Raw genomic sequence first — 23137 nt, 5'->3', positions numbered from 1 at the left:
TACGAGTGAGTGACGCCCTTACGGGCGACCAGCAGGTTCAGAACGGGATGCTTCTTGATGTAGTCGACGGCCTTTTTGTGCGTCACCATGGTGAAATCGTAGCCATTGCACTGCAAGATCTTGTCGTGGACACGCAGCCCCGCCCGGGCAGCCGCACTGCCGTCATGGACCTCGGTACAGTAGATACCATTGTCTGTATAACCCTGGGGGCCCTTCATGAAGTCCTGGTCTAGACGGCATACCGAACGATTTTTGTAGGTGTCGTTGGGGGAAGTACGGCATTATCTGGTGGGGTTTTGAATTGTATGCTAAGTAGTGGGAGGATGGGAAAATCGCAAAGAACGGGTGTCACGGTTTTAGTGCCCAAAAAGAAGGAATGCCGAGTTTTGAATGATTATCGAGCGATTTCATTAATATGCTCGGATTACAAGATTTTTGCTAAGATTTTGGGCAACAGAATGAGGAAAGTGTTGGGTTTAGTGATACATAGGGGGCAGTTTGGAATTCCGGGAAGAAGGATGAGGGATGGACATGGTTTTATTAGGGATTTTCTAGAGGGTTGTACTGGAGGGGGAATACTAGGCTTGGATTGGGAGAACGCATATGATTGCGTGGATAGAGATTTCTTAGGGGTTTGCTTAGAGCGGTTGTGGTTTCGGGACAGGGTAGTGAGATGGGTGAACACCCTGTATGCTGAGGCAGAGGTGAGGGTACATGTCAATGGGAGGTTGGGAGAAAGTGTACCAATGGAGAGAGGTTTGAGGCAGGGTTGCCTGCTATCGCAGTTGCTTTTTGCATGTGTGCAGAATCCTTTTTATGAGTCTGTTGAGGGCGTGATGGACAAACAGGAGATGGAGGGGGGTGCAAAGGGGGCATAGTTGGGTATGTGGATGATACTACTGTTTTGCTCCGGGGTAAGGAGGAGTTAGGGAGGGTGGGTAGAATGATTCAGATGTTTGGTATGCATACGGGGATGCGAGTTAATGCAGTGAAATCAAGGTTACTAGAGGTGGATAATTGGATAGGGGGGAGCCTTGGGGATGGGGTCAGGATGGACAGTGGTTGATAGAATCAGGGTATGTGGAATATGGTATATGGAGGAGGTGCAGGCCGGCAAGAGGGTAAATTCATAGTCTGTCACTGGTAACGTTTTAGGTAGACTTGGAGGCTTAAGTGCGAGGGACCTAGCTTTGCATCAGCGGGTAGTGGTGGTAAACTCACTTGTCTATAGCAAGGTATGGGGGTTGGCAGAGGTTTTTCCCTTAGAGGTACAGGACATTGTGGAAATGCAGAGGAGGGTGCTAAAGCTTGTGTGGGGGTTTTGGAGGGCATGGTTAAGTAAGGAGGTAATTATGACGGATGTTGCCTTTAAGACTGAGAATAATGGCTATATATATCAAGCGGGGGTATATTAGGGAAGGGGGAGTGAGGGCAGCTAAATTAGGTAATGGTTATGGAGGAGGCACGTAAATGGTGAAGTGACAAGGACTTGAGGGTTTGTGAAGATATGTTGAGGTTTTTATTGACAGTGCAACAGGTGGACAACCTCAAAGTGAAAAGGTTGGAGAGGGTAGTGGGAGAACAGGGAATTTTGCAAGGGGTAGCTGTGTATCCAACATATGATTTGGGGGTCATTTGGAAGAATTTTAGTAAGCTTAGGATACCGGCTAGAGTAAGAGAATTAGTGTATCGATTCATCATGGGGATTCTGGCCTCCAAGGAGGTGTTACGATGTATGGGGTTCATGGAAGAGGCTTTTTGTCAGTTTTGTGATGATGTTGAAACGGCATTTCATGTAGTCTTTTTTGTCCCTCCTTGGAGGGGGTGAGATCATGGATGGGTGGGGTTATCAGATTGTTGGGGGGGACGTTTGCCGCTATTAAGGGCTTTACTATCAGATGTACGTGGAGTGCCTAAGGATGTGGGAAGTGCCTAAGGATGGGGAATGAGAGAATTAAAACATCCTCCAACCCCACCCTAACTCTAATTGCCTCAAACTTTTCATTATGGATCTCTACCAACCTATTTCACAAACTTCAAATGTCCTCACTCTGCCCCACCATTTATTCTTCATAACAGTCATTTAACTGACCTTCAAGATAATTTTGTAGACCATAGTGCCACCTCACCATCTCCTTTCCCTGTACTTTAAAAAAGTTCTCAATTCCAACTTTAGCCCTCATTTCCCACCAATCCAGCAAATCCATCTCCCCATTCCTAGTCTCCCAAAAGGACTTCAACCAATCCTCGAATCCTGCAGCTTCACCCTCTTCCCTAAGTAGCCTAACATTCAATTTCCAGTATCCCACATAAACTCGCACTATACCATCTACTATCAAATCAGCTATAACAGCACAATGAGCAGAAAAACCCACATCTATAGTCCTCACCCTCTCCACATCTATTCCCTGCCTAACACAAATCCTATCTAACTGAGCCTCGTATCCCTTACGAATAAAAGTGTGCTCCACTCCATATCCTCTACTCCCCATCACATCTACAACTCCAACATCCCACAATACGTCTCTCAGAACCCCCAAAACACAACCCGCCCCCCTCAGAACCACGTCCCCATTCCTAATTACACAATTCCAGTCCCCTCAAGCACCGTAATAGCCAGTAAACCTCTCAAATGATACACCAAGACATCGCGTACAAAATCCACCTTCACTCTAGCATTTCTAGTTGCTGGCTTGTACACCCCTACAAAAAAAAAACCTCCCAACCCCCCAAAACCCATCCACCCTGACAACCCTCCCACCCCCCCTCCTCCCAACCTAGGACACGCAAAGGACTGGTCTCCTTTGCCGCCACAGCCACACCTTTCAACCTCAAAGCATCACTGGTAATCAATGTATAACCTTGCAAAACCAACTCACATCCTAACCTATGGTTATGTTCCTGCAAAAAAACAGACATCAATACTAAATCTCATTAAAAAACCACTCTAACCATACCCTCCTAAGACTGTTTACATTGAAAGTTACCCACCTGAATAATACAAGAATGGCGGCTTGCCCCTATGCCGCTTAGGCTTACTTGGTCTCGGGTCATCTCGAGCATTTCCCTGTTCCTGCCCTCCAACCCCTCTCTGTCTCTTCCAGCCGATCTTCCCATTTCACCCCCCTCCCGGTCTCGCCGTTTCCACCACAGCTGCCCAAACCTTCTTCCCAGGGTGCTGCGCTGGTGTGAGGACCTCGTCCATGTCTGATGCCCCCACTGGTCTCTTGCGGGAGCTACCCTCCACACACATATCTTCTTCAATCACATCTTCTTGATGAACCTCCACCACCACATTGCTCTCCATTCTAACCTCACTCAAGTCTTCCTTACCCCTTTTCTGTTCATCCATCACCTCGACATCACCTAACCTCACGTCACCTTCCACACCATGCTCCGACTCTTCCAAAAAATCCTTCAGCACAGCTTCCAATATCCCTTCTTGAGCTGAATCTGTGTTACCCAACAGTCTGTCTGACAGTGATATTCCCCCCCTCCGTTTCCTCTGGGAGTGTGACATACGTCTCGAAAGCCACCTCTGATCATTCAACGTCTTCACTCCATAGGCCCTTCCCCCGGCCTTCCATATCACCCGTCAAAACGTCCAAGGCTTCTAACTGCTTGTCTTCAGAAGCTGTTTCTTGCACCCTATGGCCCTGTCTCCTGGGGCATTGTGCCGCCATGTGCTCATAAGAGTCACATAAATGGCATGTCCTCCTCTGCCCTGCAAAGTGTACAAAAACCTGAGCTCTATAGCCATGCAATGTGACGCATGATGGTATCAGCTGCCTCAGGGTCATTTTCAGTGTGAAGGATCCTTCTGGCAGCCCCTCGTACGGGCCGTCCCTCCACATTCCCATGCTCGCCGAGTGGACAGTCCCATAACCGCTCAACACATCCTGAAGGCTGTATGCTGTCGCTTCAAAACATACATTCTGTACCTTCACCCAAGTAAAATACTTAAAGCATCATGCATGCATACTTCCACTGCCGAATTTACGCTCATTCTCTGTTCTTGAAATTCGTCGACGATGCTGGAGTAGAAACCGGCCCTCATGAACTTCACGAAGACCCTTGTCATACCATTCAGTGCCACACTGTACAACTCTTCATTGGGGATTCCATAAACATCCTTGATAATGTTTGGGAGGAGAACGTTCATCGTGGCGCTGCTTAACGATCCCCTGACCAGCTCGATGCAGACAGTGTTTATACGCCGGCTCATATGCTAATGCTATGTTTTTCTCACCAGGTCGCGTGCAACAGAAACTGTAGAAGCGGCCTCTCTCCCCATAGGTCGAGAGACGAATGAAACTGGTGACTTGAGGCAGCCTCCGCAGTCTGATGACTTGAGGTTACTATCACTAGTATATATCACTTGAAGTTACTATCACCAGTATATATCACTTGAGGTTACTATCACCAGTATATATCACTTGAGGTTACTATCACCAAAATATATCACTTGAGATTACTATCATCAGTATATATCACTTGAGGTTACTATCACCAGTATATATCACTTGAGGTTACTATCACCAGTATATATCACTTGAGGTTACTATCACCAGTATATATCACTTGAGGTTACTATCACCAGTATATATCACTTGAGGTTACTATCACCAGTATATATCACTTGAGGTTACTATCACCAGTATATATTACTTGAGGTTACTGTCATCAGTATATATCACTTGAGGTTACTATCACCAGTATATATTACTTGAGGTTACTATCACCAGTATATATCACTTGAGGTTACTATCACCAGTATATATCACTTGAGGTTACTATCACCAGTATATATCACTTGAGGTTACTATCACCAGTATATATTACTTGAGGTTACTATCATCAGTATATATCACTTGAGGTTACTATCACCAGTATATATCACTTGAGGTTACTATCACCAGTATATATCACTTGAGGTTACTATCACCAGTATATATCACTTGAGGTTACTATCACCAGTATATATCACTTGAGGTTACTATCACCAGTATATATCACTTGAGGTTACTGTCACCAGTATATATCACTTGAGGTTACTATCACCAGTATATATCACTTGAGGTTACTATCACCAGTATATATCACTTGAGGTTACTATCATCAGTATATATCACTTGAGGTTACTGTCACCAGTATATATCACTTGAGGTTACTTATTTTTTTTATTATTATCACACCGGCCGATTCCCACCAAGGCAGGGTGGCCCGAAAAAGAAAAACTTTCACCATCATTCACTCCATCACTGTCTTGCCAGAAGGGTGCTTTACACTACAGTTTTTAAACTGCAACATTAACACCCCTCCTTCAGAGTGCAGGCACTGTACTTCCCATCTCCAGGACTCAAGTCCGGCCTGCCGGTTTCCCTGAATCCCTTCATAAATGTTACTTTGCTCACACTCCAACAGCACGTCAAGTATTAAAAACCATTTGTCTCCATTCACTCCTATCAAACACGCTCACGCATGCCTGCTGGAAGTCCAAGCCCCTCGCACACAAAACCGCCTTTCCCCCCTCCCTCCAACCCTTCCTAGGCCGACCCCTACCCCGCCTTCCTTCCACTACAGACTGATACACTCTTGAAGTCATTCTGTTTCGCTCCATTCTCTCTACATGTCCGAACCACCTCAACAACCCTTCCTCAGCCCTCTGGACAACAGTTTTGGTAATCCCGCACCTCCTCCTAACTTCCAAACTACGAATTCTCTGCATTATATTCACACCACACATTGCCCTCAGACATGACATCTCCACTGCCTCCAGCCTTCTCCTCGCTGCAACATTCATCACCCACGCTTCACACCCATATAAGAGCGTTGGTAAAACTATACTCTCATACATTCCCCTCTTTGCCTCCAAGGACAAAGTTCTTTGTCTCCACAGACTCCTAAGTGCACCACTCACTCTTTTTCCCTCATCAATTCTATGATTCACCTCATCTTTCATAGACCCACACTATCACCAGTATATATCACTTGAGGTTACTATCACCAGTATATATCACTAAAAGTCAGTTTTGTCCCAGGATGCGACCCACACCAGTCAACTAGCACCCAGGTACCCATTTTATACTTATGGGTGAACATGGACAACAGGTGTCTTAAGGAAATGGGTCCTGTTTTCCAGCCGTACCGGGGATTCGAACTCCGGACCTCAGTGTGTGAGCTGAGTGCGCTAGCGATCGAGCTACGGGGCACCACTATACGTAACTTTTCCAAGATTTTTCTCTCTCTATCACAACAAATGTTATGGTATGACTGTTATTAACTATGAACAACTAGTGTAGAAAGTTTACTAGAAGAGTATTTGCGACCACTCACAACTCTACAACTTTACTGTATTTCCACAAGCTGTACATTATTTCGTATTTCTACAAAACTGTGGTAGACTCTACAGTTGGACGAATTGTACTAAAAACAAACTGACTTCCGTGGAAGTATACTGGTAATTGCTGACACCTGTTTACAACTAGGGTTTCTGGCTAGGTTCATCACTTCACTCTTATTTACCACCACAATATTTTTTATGATATACCTTATCCCTACATTATGGTATCACTGCGATATACACTATACCACTGTGTATTACACTCTGCTATCTCTCAATAAGAACATAAGAACATAAGAAAGGAGGAACACTGCAGCAGGCCTGTTGGCCCATACTAGGCAGGTCCTTTACAATTCATCCCACTAACAAACATTTGCCCAACCCAATTTTCAATGCTACCCAAGAAATAAGCTCTGATGTGCAAGTCCCACTCAAATCCAACCTCTCCCACTCATGTACTTATCCAACCTAAATTTGAAACTACCCAAAGTCCTAGCCTCAATAACCCAACTAGGTAGACTGTTCCACTCATCAACTGCCCTATTTCCAAACCAATACTTTCCTATGTCCTTTCTAAATCTAAACTTGTCTAATTTAAATCCATTACTGCGGGTTCTCTCTTGGAGAGACATCCTCAAGACCTTATTAATATCCTCTTCATTAATACCCATCTTCCACTTATACAATTCGATCATGTCTCCCCTCATTCTTCGTCTAACAAGTGAATGTAATTTAAGAGTCTTCAATCTTTCTTCATAAGGAAGATTTCTAATGCTATGTATTAATTTAGTCATTCTGCGCTGAATGTTTTCTAATGAATTTATGTCCATTCTGTAATATGGAGACCAGAATTGAGCTGCATAATCTAGGTGAGGCCTTACTAATGATGTAAAAAGCTGCAGCATAACCTCTGGACTTCTGTTGCTTGCACTTCTTGATATAAATCCCAATAGTCTATTTGCTTTATTACGTACGCTTAGGTTGCTGCTCACCATAACCCCAAGTAAGGTTTGTCAGGAAATAGGACAAGTGTTTCCTTACAGTTGAATCAAGTCTCCATAGCAGCTCTGGGTAAAGTCTTGGCTCTTTTTCTCGACTGTAGACTCTTCTTCACCATTATTCTTTGGCTATCCCGTCTTCCCAGCTCAACCCACACGGGGTCTTCCCAGCTCACCCCACACGGGGTCTTCCCAGCTCACCCCACACGGGGTCTTCCCAGCTCACCCCACACGGAGTCTTCCCAGCTCACCCCACACGGGGTCTTTCCAGCTCACCACACACGGGGTTTTCCCAGCTCACCACACACGGGGTCTTCCCAGCTCATCTCACACGGGGTAGACTATTAATGGGGGTCTTACACGGGGTCTTACCCAAACTCTCTTGATCTTGACCTTGGATCAAGCCTTAGTCATATGATGTTTAGACCTATGAACCTCCTGGTGGGTGTATGCACAACTTCCTGTTCTCACTATACTCTTTTTTCCTTTTTCTGACTCAGAGGGCACTATCATTTACTAGATTAGTCCTAAGCACTGGAGAGATTTACCTTATATGTTAACTGGCTCTGTTCTAGGCTTCTAACACAAAGATATTCTACTATAATCTACAAGAAACTATGCAGCCACACAGTAAGGAGAGGAGAAGTTTGAGGTAATCAGTCCCTCAACCTGGAATCGATGTGTTCAGTCCATCACTCTTGTAGGAAATGCAGCATAGGGCCAGAGAGGTGGCTTATATACTGCAGAACGGTGAGGTGAAGCAGGAGGAGGCGGGATCACAGTGGGAACTGCCACTAGTGTAAGTAGGTCGTTGTCCAAAGGTTGGGCAAGCGTTGAAGTCTTTGTACCAAGATCCCAAGATGTTGCAGTGTCTGACAGATGTGATGAATGGTTTTGAAAAACCGACAAGTTGAAGACTTGAGACACTTTTGCAACACATGGGTTGCAAAAGTGTCTCAATTCTTCAACTTGTCGGTTTTTCAAAACCATTCATCACAGCCACACAGTACTTGACTTGTTATGGTGAGCACAGTATTCCTGGTGTTGAAAACAACAGTTGGATGAAGGGAAGGTGGAGATGTTGAACAGCAGCAAGTAACTATAGGTGAATCATCATCAACATGTACACAGGTAACTTCAGTTGCCTCATCAATAAGAGGTAAACAGGTAACTTCAGTTGTGTAATCATCAAGTACACGGATAACTTCAGTTCGAGTCATCTTAAACAGGTACACAGTTGTCATTATCAACGGGTACAAAGGTAACTACAGTGTTGTAATCAGTATTAGGTACACAGGCAAATACAGGTGTCATGATGAACAGGTACATAGGTAACAACAGGTATGTCATCATCAGTAGGTGCATATGTAACTACAGGTGCGTCATCGTCAACTCGTATACAGGCAAATAGAAGTGTGCCATCATAAAGTACACAGGTAACTACATACATGTAGTCAAAATCTGGTACACATGCAGCTACAGGTGTGTCATTATCAACAGGTTCTCTAGAATATCGTGTCAGCCCTGCAAATTGACAGAAGTGGACATTAGAAACATGATCCGTTACCTGGATCACCACAGTGTTAAGACGGAATACATCACATTGAACACCACCATCAGCATCCCAGAGAGCCAACAGCACCAACTGGTCTCCCTGGCTCAGAAAACCCTCAACTGTAAATTAAGTATGTGAGTGTCTGTGTAACTTGTTTCATCTTCCCTTCATGGTAACTGCTGTTGCTGTCCTCATGGTAGTTGTTATTGCTGTCTACATGGTAGATGCCATTGCTATCTTAAGTAATTATTGACGTGTTTTATTTACAGAAGACATCAGCTTTAAAGCGTCTAGAACAACTACACAAAACTTGTCGTCAGTTGCCTCTGTTACCGCATCAACACGTTTGTTGGATCCTTGATGACAGTAGGATCAAGTCTGATCATCTTAATCAGTGCCAGACCCTTGATGACAGTAGGATCAAGTCTGATCATCTTAATCAGTGCTGGATCCTTGATGACAGTAGGATCAAGTCTGAGCTGTCTATATAGTGGAACTTTGTAAGAAACCTGGCTGTATACAGAATAGCTTTATAGGCGATCTGACCTTCTACAGAGGAGCTTAATAAGAGAACTGTCCTTATGCAGAGGAGCTTAATAAGAGAACTGTCCTTATGCAGAGGAGCTTAATAAGAGAGCTGACCTTATATAGAGGAGCTTAATAAGAGAGCTGACCTTATATAGTGTAGACAGCATGTACTGTCTCCTTGATTCATATCCCGCGGCACTAGGGTGCTGCCCTCTGTAGGCCTGCCCAGGTCAGTGAGACGCGAAGCCTACCCGGTCTCACTCCACGGCCTACCCTCACGAGTTCAAAAACCTACCCTCACGAGTTCAACAACCTACCCTCACGGGTTCAACAACCTACCCTCACGGGTTCAACAACCTACCCTCACGGGTTCAACAACCTACCCTCACGGGTTCAACAACCTACCCTCACGGGCTCAACAACCTACCCTCACGGGTTCAACAACCTACCCTCACGAGTTCAACAACCTACCCTCACAGGTTCAACAACCTACCCTCACGGGCTCAACAACCTACCCTCACGGGTTCAACAACCTACCCTCACGAGTTCAACAATCTACCCTCACGGGTTCAACAACCTACCCTCATGGGTTCAACAACCTACCCTCACGGGTTCAACAACCTACCCTTACGGGTTCAACAACCTACCCTCATGGGTTCAACAACCTACCCTCACGGGTTCAACAACCTACCCTCACGGGCTCAACAACCTACCCTCACGGGTTCAACAACCTACCCTCACGGGTTCAACAACCTACCCTCACGGGCTCAACAACCTACCCTCACGGGTTCAACAACCTACCCTCACGAGTTCAACAATCTACCCTCACGGGTTCAACAACCTACCCTCACGGGTTCAACAACCTACCCTCACGGGTTCAACAACCTACCCTCACGAGTTCAACAATCTACCCTCACGGGTTCAACAACCTACCCTCACGGGTTCAACAACCTACCCTCACGGGTTCAACAACCTACCCTCACGGGTTCAACAACCTACCCTCACGGGTTCAACAACCTACCCTCACGGGTTCAACAACCTACCCTCACGGGTTCAACAACCTACCCTCACGGGTTCAACAACCTACCCTCAAGGGTTCAACAACCTGCCCTCACGGGTTCAACAACCTACCCTCACGGGTTCAACAACCTACCCTCACGGGTTCAACAACCTACTCTCCACGGACTGGCTACTAGTTATTCCCTCACTCTGCCCGTCTTGTACCTACGTGTGGATTAATAAAGTCGATCCTAGTCTACGGCCGTACCTGTGCAACCTACGATATCCTTTCGGCACTATACCGCTGTTCAACACCAAGAACAGCATTAACAATAGGGGAGTTTAACAAGAGAGCTGGCCTTATATAGAGAAGCTTAATAAGAGAGCTGACCTTATGTAGAGGAGCTTAATAAGAGAGCTGACCTTATGTAGAGGAGCTTAATAAGAGAGCTGACCTTATGTAGAGGAGCTTAATAAGAGAGCTGACCTTATATAGAGGAGCTTAATAAAAGAGCTGACTTTATACAGAGGGTTTTAAGAGAGCTGAACTTATATAGAGGAGCTTAATAAGAGAGCTGACCTTATGTAGAGGAGCTTAATAAGAGAGCTGACCTTTAATAAAGGAGCTTAATAAGAGAGCTGACTTTATACAGAGGATCTTAAGAGAGCTGACCTTATATAGAGGAGCTTAATAAGAGAGCTGACCTTATGTAGAGGAGCTGAGGAGATATATGAGAGGTGAGTGTATATAGCAGAGTTTATAACAGCTGTCTGTATAAAAAGATTTTTATGAGAAATGTCTAAATGTTTATTACTCATTAATTTGAAACTCTTAAATACTTATTAATTACCTAGATACTTATTAATCATCATTTTTAACACATACGACGTGCTAATTTATCATTATTTTTAAAACTAAATGCTTATTAATCATTATTATGAAATAGCCATAGATTTATAAGAGAGCTGGTTGTATATGCAATATATTTATATGATGTCTTAAATGCTTATCAATCATTATTTTAAAACACCTTAATACTTATTACTCATGATTTTGAATTATCTCGATACTTATTACTCAAGAATTTTGAAATTTCTAGATTCTTATTACTCATGATTTTGAATATTCTAGATATTTATTAATCATTATATTGAATTACCTAGATATTTATTACTCATTTTGAATTACCTTGATAGTTATTAATCATCATTTAGTATCACATACCTGCTTACTGATCATTATTTTGAAAAAAAACTAAATGCTTATTAAAACCTTATTATGAAGCAGCTCAGTTCTTATTAAATTTTAAATTAAATGATTTATTTTAAAAACTGAAATGTTTATTAATGATTTTGAAGCATCTAAATAATTTTTGATCGTTATATTGAATCAATATTTTGAAGCTTATTAATGCTTATTAATCATATTTTTGAAACAGTTACATCTAAGGTCAGTCACAAGGTCGCATTTAAGTCACTTAGGATCAATTTGGGTCACATAGGGTCACGTAGGATCAATTTGGGTCACATAGGGTCATGTAGGATCAATTTGGGTCACATAGGGTCACGTAGGATCAATTTGGATCACATAGGGTCACGTAGGATCAATTTGGGGCACATAGGGTCAGGTAGGATCACTTTGGGTCACATAGGGTCACGTAGGATCAATTTGGGTCACATAGGGTCATGTAGGATCACGTTGGGTCACATAGGGTCACGTAGGATCAATTTGGATCACATAGGGTCACGTAGGATCAATTTGGGGCACATAGGGTCAGGTAGGATCAATTTGGGTCACATGGGGTCACGTAGGATCAATTTGGGTCACATAGGGTCATGTAGGATCACGTTGGGTCACATAGAGTCACGTAGGATCAATTTTGGTCACGTAGGGTCAGATAGGATCAATTTGGGTCACATAGGGTCAGGTAGGATCAATTTGGGTCACATAGGGTCAGGTAGGATCAATTTGGGTCACATAGGGTCACGTAGGATCAATTTGGGGCACATAGGGTCACGTAGGATCAATTTGGGTCACATAGGGTCAGGTAGGATCAATTTGGGTCACATAGGGTCATGTAGGATCAATTTGGGTCACATATGGTCACGTAGGATCAATCTGGGTCACATAGGGTCATGTAGGATCACGTTGGGTCACATAGGGTCACGTAGGATCAATTTGGGTCACATAGGGTCACGTAGGATCAATTTGGGTCACATAGGGTTATGTAGGATCAAGTTGGGTCACATAGGGTCACGTCAAATCATATTAAAGTCACGAAGGATCATATTTGGGTTACATTTATAGCATTATTTGATCTTAGGTAGGTCTCTTAACGTTGGGTCACAAAGGGTAACGTTTGATTCACATAGGTTAACGTTTGGGTCACATAGGGTAACGTTTGGGTCACATAGGGTAACGTTTGGGTCACATAGGGTAACGTTTGGGTCACCTAGGGTAACGTTTGGGTCACATAGGGTAACGTTTGGGTCACATAGGGTAACGTTTGGGTCACATAGGGTAACGTTTGGGTCACATAGGGTAACGTTTGGGTCACATAGGGTAACGTTTGGGTCACATAGGGTAACGTTTGGGTCACATAGGGTAACGTTTGGGTCACATAGGGTAACGTTTGGGTCACATAGGGTAACGTTTGGGTCACATAGGGTAACGTTTGGGTCACATAGGGTAGCATTTAGATCATATTTTCCTGGTTGACCAGGCAAACAAGTCTGGCTTTGGTCAACTTATCAAGGAAAAGAGAAGATCTGATGTCAGTAACTATAGACTTGTTAGTGTACTCATTGTGATGTCTAAGAGATCTAAAAAGTTCCCTGTGAATGAAGCTACAGAAACTACGAGTGAATTTCTGTATTGGTTAACATTAGTGTACATATTACTGTAAGCTGATTATCTATAGTATTATAAACATTTATAAACAACTTTTTTCACGCAGCTTACTTAGTTGTTTTAAATTTTAAGGTTATAATTATGAATGATTTATATTGTATCTCTTTTTAATAATGTAATGATTAAAAAGACTCCATTGGAAATATATATCACTTCGTCTGACCTTTTTTGGGATTATCCTTGTATCCTACGTTTACACTTATGTAACTGATTTTTCACGCAGCTGAGCTACTTAGTTGTTTTAAATTTTAAGGTTATAATTATGAATGATTTATATTGTATCTTAAAGCTAAACTTTTAATAATGTACTTACCTTTTTTGGGATTATCCTTGGAAATATACACATACGTTACTATGTATGATAATTATAATCACTTATGTGTAGCTGTACCTCAATAAACTTACTAACGCTGCGAGTAACAACCCTAAAACGATTCACAAGTTTTTACCAGTAGACATTTCTGGAGGTCATCATCTCCCATAGTGTGGTCCAAGACCACACCTCCAGGATGTTGGTCTTGTCAGAGAGTTGATGTTACCTGCACGTAGTACAACCTACTACATCAGGAATTGACTTTACGAACTTAGTAGTGCCCTTTTCAAGACAATCAAGAGTATATTGGCAATCCGCCCTTATGTATGTGTAAAGGGTGGCAGTTCAATAGTCTTGGGAACCTTACACTCACTGAGCTATTTCTGAATGTACTCATTATACCCCTGTTCTTCTTGGGGTTATTTTGCACTGTCTGCCGAGAATTTACTATTACTTAGAGTGATTTCAGTGTGCAGACTTGGTATAAATTATTCTCGGATTTCTAGATACAAATTCTGATATATCTTTTCCATATTCGTTTCAAGGAGTAGAGGTTAGGGGACTTTCCAATGTTCAAGGGAGTACTTGTCATTGACTTCAAAAGTTCCAAAACATACAAGTCACAAAGGCTAAATCATCCCAAGAAGTACAGGCCAAGGAACTTCAACTGTTCCAAGAAGTACAGGCCAAGGAACTTCAACTGTTCCAAGAAGTACAGGCCAAGGAACTTCAACTGTTCTAAGAAGTACAGGCCAAGGAACTTCAACTGTTCCAAGAAGTACCGATCGAGACACATAAAACTTCCCCAGTAATTAAGGTCCTAGACTGTAATTATGTATGAAGTGAAGTTTTCTGTTCATTGTGAACATTTATTTCTCTCACTTACAAAGAGCTGTTAGTGTTCATCAGTATTCCACCCCTGAGAGAACTCACTAATAAGTATCATCTCACTAATAAGTATCATCTCAAGCTTGGCATCCATTATTTTTCAGGTCCAAGTTATTTAGTTCATCATAAATAAAAAGAATCACCTGTGATCACAGGTTCCAGACAACAAACTCCAGCTATTCAAGTGTAAATTTTCTCAACATGAAAAACATCCAAACATTCAAATGCACATACTGTAAATACTGGACGTTAACGAAAAAAATTAATCCACTTCTAAAACTCTTTGAGAGCAATAAGGGAATGTTGCAAACATTAAACACATTACCTGAGTAACAATTTGTGGTATTACCATTTATTATCTTCAAGAACATTTAATTAACAAGGTCACAAGGGCACTTCCTTGTCTTCTTGTTAACTTGTGATAATACCATGTACTATTCTAACCTCAGTAACAATTAACAAGGACACAAGGGCACGGCTGCTGTCTAACTGTTAACTACAACTTGATGTATTACCATCTACTAACTAAACCTCAGTAGAAAATCGATAATTATAAAACTAAAAATATCTGGAAGCCTCTACAAGAAGATTCTAAATATTCCCCATCTATCATATGGTTCAGAAATAGTATTAAGAATCACCTCCTCAAGCTGATGTTCACTGATGACAAAGAACTATGTTAACTACTACAGTTATCTTATCCAGACTCAGACTCCACATATACTCGTCCAAGTCTTGTTTCCACTATCTTTTAAATCACTGCAATGTTATATCAAAGTTTTTAAAGCTTGTTGGTTAATTTCTTTTTTTTTTTTTATTTTTATTTAAAACATAGAACAAATACAATAATGTATAAGTATAAAATTAAAAACCATACTAGACATTGCAAAACCTCTAGTACACAGTCCGAGTACAGAAAATAAACACCATATATAATGGCCATATTACAACAATATACATAACCCACAACACATCCTACAAACCCTCCTTTTACAATAATTATTGCCAGTGCAGAAACACAGCTGACACTTCTCCCCCTTAACATATGTACAGTCACCGTTCTAAATAACATACATTAATTATCCTAATTAATGGTCATACTCTGACCCCATCAAAACCTTAATGAGTATTCACCAAGAGTTGGTAGTGCATGAACAAGACACAAAAACATAAATTTACAACTAAAACAGATATGAAACATTACATTCCTATACACATACATCGTAAAAAGTAAACGTAATATACACCACAATATAATATCAATTATTAATGTTGACAATCATGAAATACAAACTTTCAAAACAACATTGCATGACGTGAAGTTCACGCTCAAAATACAAGATAATACACCACATGCTACATAGTGGTACAATACTAGGCTATGTAAATATTATAAAGAATCCAAGACTACAACATGAATAAGTATTATCCAAATGGTCTATCATGATTTTAGTAAGTTAACAACACTAAACTCCTTATAACATCTAACACACCACATACAAACTTACCAAAACATAACACATTCCACAAGACTATACTATCACTGTGCATTCTAGCACGCGCCTATAAGATAAGATAAGATAAGATTTCGTTCGGATTTTTAACCCCAGAGGGTTAGCCACCCAGGATAACCCAAGAAAGTCAGTGCGTCATCGAGGACTGTCTAACTTATTTCCATTGGGGTCCTTAATCTTGTCCCCCAGGATGCCACCCACACCAGTCAACTAACACCCAGGTACCTATTTGCTGCTAGGTGAACAGGACAACAGGTGTAAGGAAACGTGTTGAAATGTTTCCACCCGCCGGGAATCGAACCCGGGCCCTCCGTGTGTGAAGCGGGAGCTTTAGCCACCAGGCCACCGGGCCCTATCTAATATTATATACAAATATATACAAAAATATTAATTTAGAGAACTAATCCTCATCCACACATGTTTACATAATAGGTAATACTGCAAACTGCTGCAGGAACACGTTACAAAATGGCAAAAAAAAAATAACTCAGTGCTTCAAGGAACCATAGTGAAAGGAATACATTCTCATGAAATGTTAAAATTCAATTACAAGAGCAGTACAAGCGGAATATAATACGCTACCAAACAATATACATGTTATATAATTTATAGGTTATATATAGGTTATTTATAGGTTATATAAATGTGATATATTTAAACTGCTATTTCCACCTTCCCCATCAAGGGAACTAAGCAAAATTAATTTTTCACAACCTCTCATCTAGTCCCATACGAATACCTCCAATCACACCCAATCACCCATCACTGCACACCCAAGGAGGTGAGCACGTTGAATGCCCCTGAACCCCCCACCCCCTTTTACCAACCTACTCACCCCGGCAGTTAAGGCCCCTTATAACGCCAATAAATTCCCTATTGTTAGTCCCCTATAACCCTCAGAAAAAAACTCATCCCACCTTTTTCCAAAAATGTCTCTATTGCCACACAAAGTTCGATAAAACGTCGCCGCCAAAGTCCTTCTCAGCACATCCCCACCCTCCTTCCCCCTCATACCCCACAAAACATAAATGTAGTCCACGATTACTTACCACACCCTCATCCACACCACTCATATCAAGACTCAACGCTCGCAATACCGACACACCTTGACCCCCCACCCTCACCACTACCTTACTCATCCATACCCTGATGCACTCCAAACCTTCACAAAAATAGACAACATGATACGCATTGTCTTCCCCACTGCATCTGCCACACACCCCACCCTCAATAACCCTCCTATCTCGGAGCATCGCTCCCGTTGGCAAAATCCCATGCAGGAAACGATACATAACCTCACGTGTCCTAGGTCGTATCCTTAATTTACTAAATCTTCGCCATATTACATCCCAAGCATACATGGGGTAGATCCCTTCAACTGGCGCCACTACATGTCCCTCTAACAATTTACACAAAGTTCCCACCTTTACTTTTCCCGGTTCCCTGGCTAACACTAAAGCACGTAACACTGTTTCACATTCCTTCATTTCCGCCCCTCTATATCATTTCCTCATGTGAGCATGTACCTTATCTAGCTGACCCTCCCTCCATCCACCTGCACTCATCGCTTCCCTCTTAATAAACACATATTTTACGCGCTTTCTCAAGTCCAACAAACCCAACCCTCCCCTACATACCGGCAATGTCACTACCTCCCTTCGCAACCAGTTGCACCCTGAACCCCACAAAAATTTAAACACCTTTCTAAGAATACTCGTGATCGCCGTTCCTGTTAACGGCATCACAGCCGAAACAAACCAGACTTTACTATATAGTAATACATTGATGACAATTGCACGTTGCTGCACCTGTTCCACCATCCTATTCAAATTGTTAACCCTGGCAGCACTCGGGTCAGCCTCATATATAACACTGCAGATTTTCAGACTCCCGGTCCGCTGCTGCACAACATCGCATCCCCATTCTAATCTCCCTGCCCACTCTCCCAGCCCCATTATCATTGACTTCTCCAGATTCACCTTCATCCCAGACGCTCTCCCAAAATTGCGTACAACTTCCCCCAAAAGTCCTAACCTCGTCTCCTCACTCACTAAAATAGTTGTATTATCAACATAGCCCACCAAACCAGGTCAAGGCTTCTGCTCACCCCCCCCCCCCCCGTCCTTAGACGATCCTCCACCATCCTATAAAAGGGATCCTGAACACATGCAAGCAATAGTTGTGACAATGGACATCCCTGCCGAAGACCCTGCTCCATGTTGACTCCCTCCCCAACACACCCATTGATTTGCACCCGTACCTTCGCGTTTGAGTACAACGTACCCACCCACCCCACTATTTCTTCTCCAAACCCCTGTCGTAGGAGAATATCCTTCAAAGACTTTCTTTCCACCCTGTCATAAGCCCCTTGCCAATCCAACGCCACCAACGCCCCTCTGCCCCTTTCCATGTCCTCCAGGAACCCCTTTATGATCCCGTGGCCCTCGCCCATCGACCTACCAGGTAACCCAAACTGAGACGCAAACACGACCCTCCCCACAACACATTTAAGCCGATTCCCAAGAATTTCGCGAACAATTTATAATCAGCACAAAGCAACGATATTGCTCGGTAATCCCGAAGGGTGGTATAAACCTTGGTAATAAATACCGACAAGTTGGTTTAGAAAGACACGTAAGCAAACACTATAACATATTTATTAGAAAACGTTTCGGTCCTGGGACCTTGATCACTTCTAACATACAGAGGTAGAAAGACATTATATATATAGGCGGAGAGTGAGATGTGACGCACGTGACCTGAGGAATGTCATAAGAACATAAGAATGGAGGAACACTGTAGAAGGCCTACTGGCCCATGCGAGGCAGGTCCTTATCAAAACAACCTCTGCCTATGATGAGGACTGGTCCTCATCATAGGCAGAGGTTGTTTTGATAAGGACCTGCCTCGCATGGGCCAGTAGGCCTTCTACAGTGTTCCTCCATTCTTATGTTCTTATGACATTCCTCAGGTCACGTGCGTCACATCTCACTCTCCGCCTGTATGTTAGAAGTGATCAAGGTCCCAGGACCGAAACGTTTTCTAATAAATATGTTATAGTGTTTGCTTACGTGTCTTTCTAAACAAATCCCGAAGGGTACTCTGCTGTTTACCCTTCGGGACCAACACCACCACCGCCGTTGCCTGCGATTCTCCCATCTTACCTCCTTCTTTCATGGCATTCATTAACCCTACTAGGAAACCCCTAAAGGAGCAGTCAGGTATAAATCCGGGAAAGAGACGAAAAAAATCGAAAAAAATAAAAAAATGAGTTAAGCTTACCGAAAAATAGCTCATCTATCTGGCAACATTTTGGTGTATGTCTCGTCTCTGTACGATAATTAGGTAAAGAGTTATCGTAATTATAGTAACTGGAGTAATTACGTCATTATCGTGACTCACGCATACCTGTAGCTCGCTTATTGTAATTTTCTTGTCATTTTTAGCTTTTTTCCGTAATTTGTTCTTATGTTTTTGTGCCAAATGCTTCAAATTACTCATTGGTAACTCTCACGGTGGCTGTAGCAAGGAGCTCCACTCCCCACAACAACCTCAGTGCCGACCAAGGGTCAATTGGAGGAAGGTTTATGCTCCTTTGATTGACCGCGCCGCTCCCCAAGTCTCGTATTTTTGCCGTCAATTCTTTACATTTCTGCTGCACAATGCCTCGCAACAAGACTATTCACTCTTTGAACATGAGCAAGAAGTTGAGAAAGAGGATGCAGAATGTGCGAAAAGGACAAATAAAGAAAGCAACAGCAGAGGCAGCAGCAGCAACACGTGACACCGCGACACCACTACTGCCCTCTGACTCCTCAGAAAATGAAGATTTCTTGTCAGCTGGGGAACTTATAGATACTTCTCCAGTGAAGGCATGTACTAAGGAAGCCAAGGGAAGAAGGAAGATTGTGGCCAGGAAGTCCCGGGCCACACCAGATGTGGCCAGCACGTCCCAGGCCACAGCAGATGTGGCCAGCACGTCCCAGGCCACACCAGATGTGGCCAGCACGTCCCAGGCCACACCAGATGTGGCCAGCACGTCCCAGGCTACAGCAGATGTGGCCAGCACGTCCCAGGCCACACCAGATGTGGCCAGCACGTCCCAGGCCACACCAGATGTGGCCACTTCAAGTCACGGACCTACCACATCGAGAAAGCGCAAACGAAGTGACATATCTGTGGCCACCACCACCACTGTGGCCACCACCACCACTGTGGCCACCACCACCACTGTGGCCACAACCACCACTGTGGCCACATTGTGCAAGCGTACACCTATATATACATCTGTCATTACCACACCTACAGTTACGTATGTGAGGACCTCCCCACGTATGACTGTATCTGCTCTGACGACTCCAGATGTGGCCACTGCAGAGGTGGCTACTGCAGATGTGGCCGCCCCACATGTGGCCACCCAACATGTGGCCACTGCTGATGTGGCCACCCCACATGTAGCCACCCCAGTTGTGCCTAGCTCAGCTGTCGCCAGCACGTCGACAGCTGCTGACGCCAGCACGTCGACAGCTGCTGACGCGAGTGCCAGTGCGAGTGCCAGTGATCGTGTGTCAACAGGAGTTCATGTGTCAAGTGCCACACGACGAGTGTCCATGTATAAAAAGAAAAATCGTGTTGCTGTTGATAAGGAAATGATATGTATGGAAAAGGATAATTTTGCTGAAGTTATATCATATGTTCATTGTCCCTTTTGTTTTTCTAATGAGATCGAAGTCACATATTATAAACATCACCTAGAAACATTTGTGAGTATGTCGTGTATAGACTGTAAGCTAATTTTTATTGAAAAGCCATATGGTATACGTAAGAAGCTGAATGTTTTGACGGGTAGGATGGTTTATGCTGAAATGGTGGTTGGTGGTGGCTACTCGTCATTTTCTCGGAGAAATGCGTTGTGTAACCTACCTAGTCTGGGTATAGAAACATTCAGCAGATATACAAGCATGATAACAAGGGCATCCATTGAGTCTTGCAGGAAAATCCTTGATGAAACAAGGATAGTCATTGGTGAGGAATATGCCAAATGTGGGTTTTTACCAGACGCACGTGGTGTTCTTGACATTGACGTGACGTATGACGGCTCCTGGCACACGAGGGGCCATCATTCTAATTTTGGCGTTGGTGTGGCCATTGATGCCTTGACAAAGCTAGCAGTGGATTATCAAGTTTTGTGTAAACACTGTTTTGTTTGTAGCAGTCTCGAAGGTCGTTTGCAGAAGAAAAGACTTACTATGGAAAAATATGAAGAGTTGAAACAAAGCCATGAAAGTAGATGTAACAAAAACTTTTCAGGCTCCTCCGGCAAGATGGAAGTTGAAGCTGCACTGATTATCTGGCAGAGATCACAGAAAATGAAGTTGAGGTACAAAACAATCATATCTGATGGAGACAGTGCAACTTACAAAGGAATTGTTGAGCTCAATGATGGTGCTGGTCCTTATGAAGGCATACAAGTTGCAAAAGAAGAGTGCATCAACCATTATGCAAAGCGACTAAAGAACAGATTGACAGCCTTGGTAAAACTGCACTACACAGAGAAACAACTGAGAACAGGAAAAAAGAGAAAGCAGTATCACATGAAGAAAGGGATGTTGAATGACTTCATGATTGACAAGCTTGCCCAGTATTTTCAGAAAAACCTACGGGAAAATTGTGGAACTGACGTTGAAACAATGAGGAATGGCATACTTTCAAGTTTCTTTCACTGTTCCTCCACTGATGACAACCCACAACACCAGCTTTGTCCACCTGGTTCTGCTTCATGGTGTTTTTACAAGAAGGCACTGGCAGACAACTTACCACCACCATCCCACACAACTATGAAAGTGCAGTTTCAGCTAGAACCTGACTACTTCAAGAGGGTGCATGATATCTATAAGGACCTCACCAAAGATGAAATGATGGAAAGATGCATACAGGGACGAACACAAAACCCTAACGAAAGCCTTCACAAAAGAATATGGACCTACTGCAACAAAGCTTTGTTTAGAAACAAGTGGCAAGTCGATTTCGCCACCAGCAACGCCATAGCAGAGTACAACGTAGGATATGAAAGAAGTTGCTTAGACATACTACTTGGCTATGGCCGTTCATCATTGAACCAACATCACCTGAGGACTATGGACAAGAAGATGCAGACTGTCAGAACCAAAGTATGCAAGAGGAGGAAGAGGGCAGTGGACACCTCCTATGAGGCTGGAGGCCATTAGATGACCCATGTTCATACCTACTCTTCGTCAAAGGTAAATAATTCATGTGAATTTGTTGTTTATTTGTATATGTTTATAAATATTGTATATATGTATATTTACATATATATTTTGTACATAATCATTGGTAATATGATGTTTAGTGTGTATTTCCTTCTTTCCAGTTTGATTTGCATGGACCATCATGATTGGCCAATCTGCAAGGGACTTCACGATGGAGGGATCTGCATGGAACTTCAGATATGTTATAAATGCTCATTTCTACTCCTAATAAACATAAGAAGGCACAAGGAGTATTTTTACCCACCGTAAGCTAAGCCTCAATGTCTTACTCCATTTTTCTGGAAAGTGCATTTTTTGCAATTTTAGGGGGACTCCTCCCTTATTATTGAACCGATCTTTATCATTTTTACAGGATCTATTCAGGGAACATTGTTCTATAACTAAGGACGTACCTTTTCATAAAAATCCTTACCATTTTTGCATACCATGGGTGTAAAATGCAAAAATTGTCCTAACACGTGTCAAGGAATCTTCATTATTTTTTTGGGGTACTATAAAAGATTATATTGCATGATTGGTACGTACTACATCATCTGTTTGGCATTAATTAATAATTTCATGTTGCCAAAAATAACTTCGATATTGCCATATTGATGTAGTCCTCAAGTGTTGCCATATACAATTTTTCACATTTTATTTTTTTATGACTTTATTTATTGAACGATCTTGATGAAAAACATACACAGTATATTCTGACATGCCTAGATTCTGTGGTAAAAATTTCAGTGAAATCGTACAAAGGGAAGTGAAAATGAATATTTACACCTGACTGCTCCCTAAGCATAAGCAGACCCCAGG

At 42.8% G+C, this 23137-nt stretch overlaps 1 protein-coding gene and 1 long non-coding RNA gene across 2 annotated transcripts; one reads left to right on the top strand and one right to left on the bottom strand.

Annotated features, from left to right (window-relative positions):
- Positions 1-9474: 9474 nt before the first annotated feature.
- Positions 9475-11230, bottom strand: LOC138855067 (uncharacterized). The gene is made up of 3 exons (XR_011394217.1): positions 11129-11230; positions 10815-11035; positions 9475-9570 (listed from the first exon to the last, which is right to left on the bottom strand). It is a non-coding gene; the product is annotated as an uncharacterized lncRNA (long non-coding RNA).
- A 7857-nt stretch (positions 11231-19087) lies between these two features.
- Positions 19088-22623, top strand: LOC128706400 (uncharacterized). The gene is made up of 2 exons (XM_053801318.2): positions 19088-22309; positions 22441-22623. Exon 1 carries the CDS (start codon positions 19712-19714, stop codon positions 22274-22276), a length of 2565 nt encoding a protein of 854 aa, XP_053657293.2. The 5' UTR covers positions 19088-19711; the 3' UTR covers positions 22277-22309; positions 22441-22623.
- The last annotated feature ends 514 nt before the right edge of the window (positions 22624-23137 follow it).

Source organism: Cherax quadricarinatus, chromosome 79, assembly GCF_038502225.1.
Source record: "Cherax quadricarinatus isolate ZL_2023a chromosome 79, ASM3850222v1, whole genome shotgun sequence".
Classification (NCBI taxonomy): domain Eukaryota; kingdom Metazoa; phylum Arthropoda; class Malacostraca; order Decapoda; family Parastacidae; genus Cherax; species Cherax quadricarinatus.
Note: the sequence above shows the minus strand (reverse complement) of the source record. Positions and strands in the feature narration are given on the sequence as shown.

Coding starts and splice junctions, on each gene's coding strand:
- LOC128706400 (XM_053801318.2), top strand. CDS start 19,712: ATGCCTCGCAACAAGACTATTCACTCTTTGAACATGAGCAAGAAGTTG.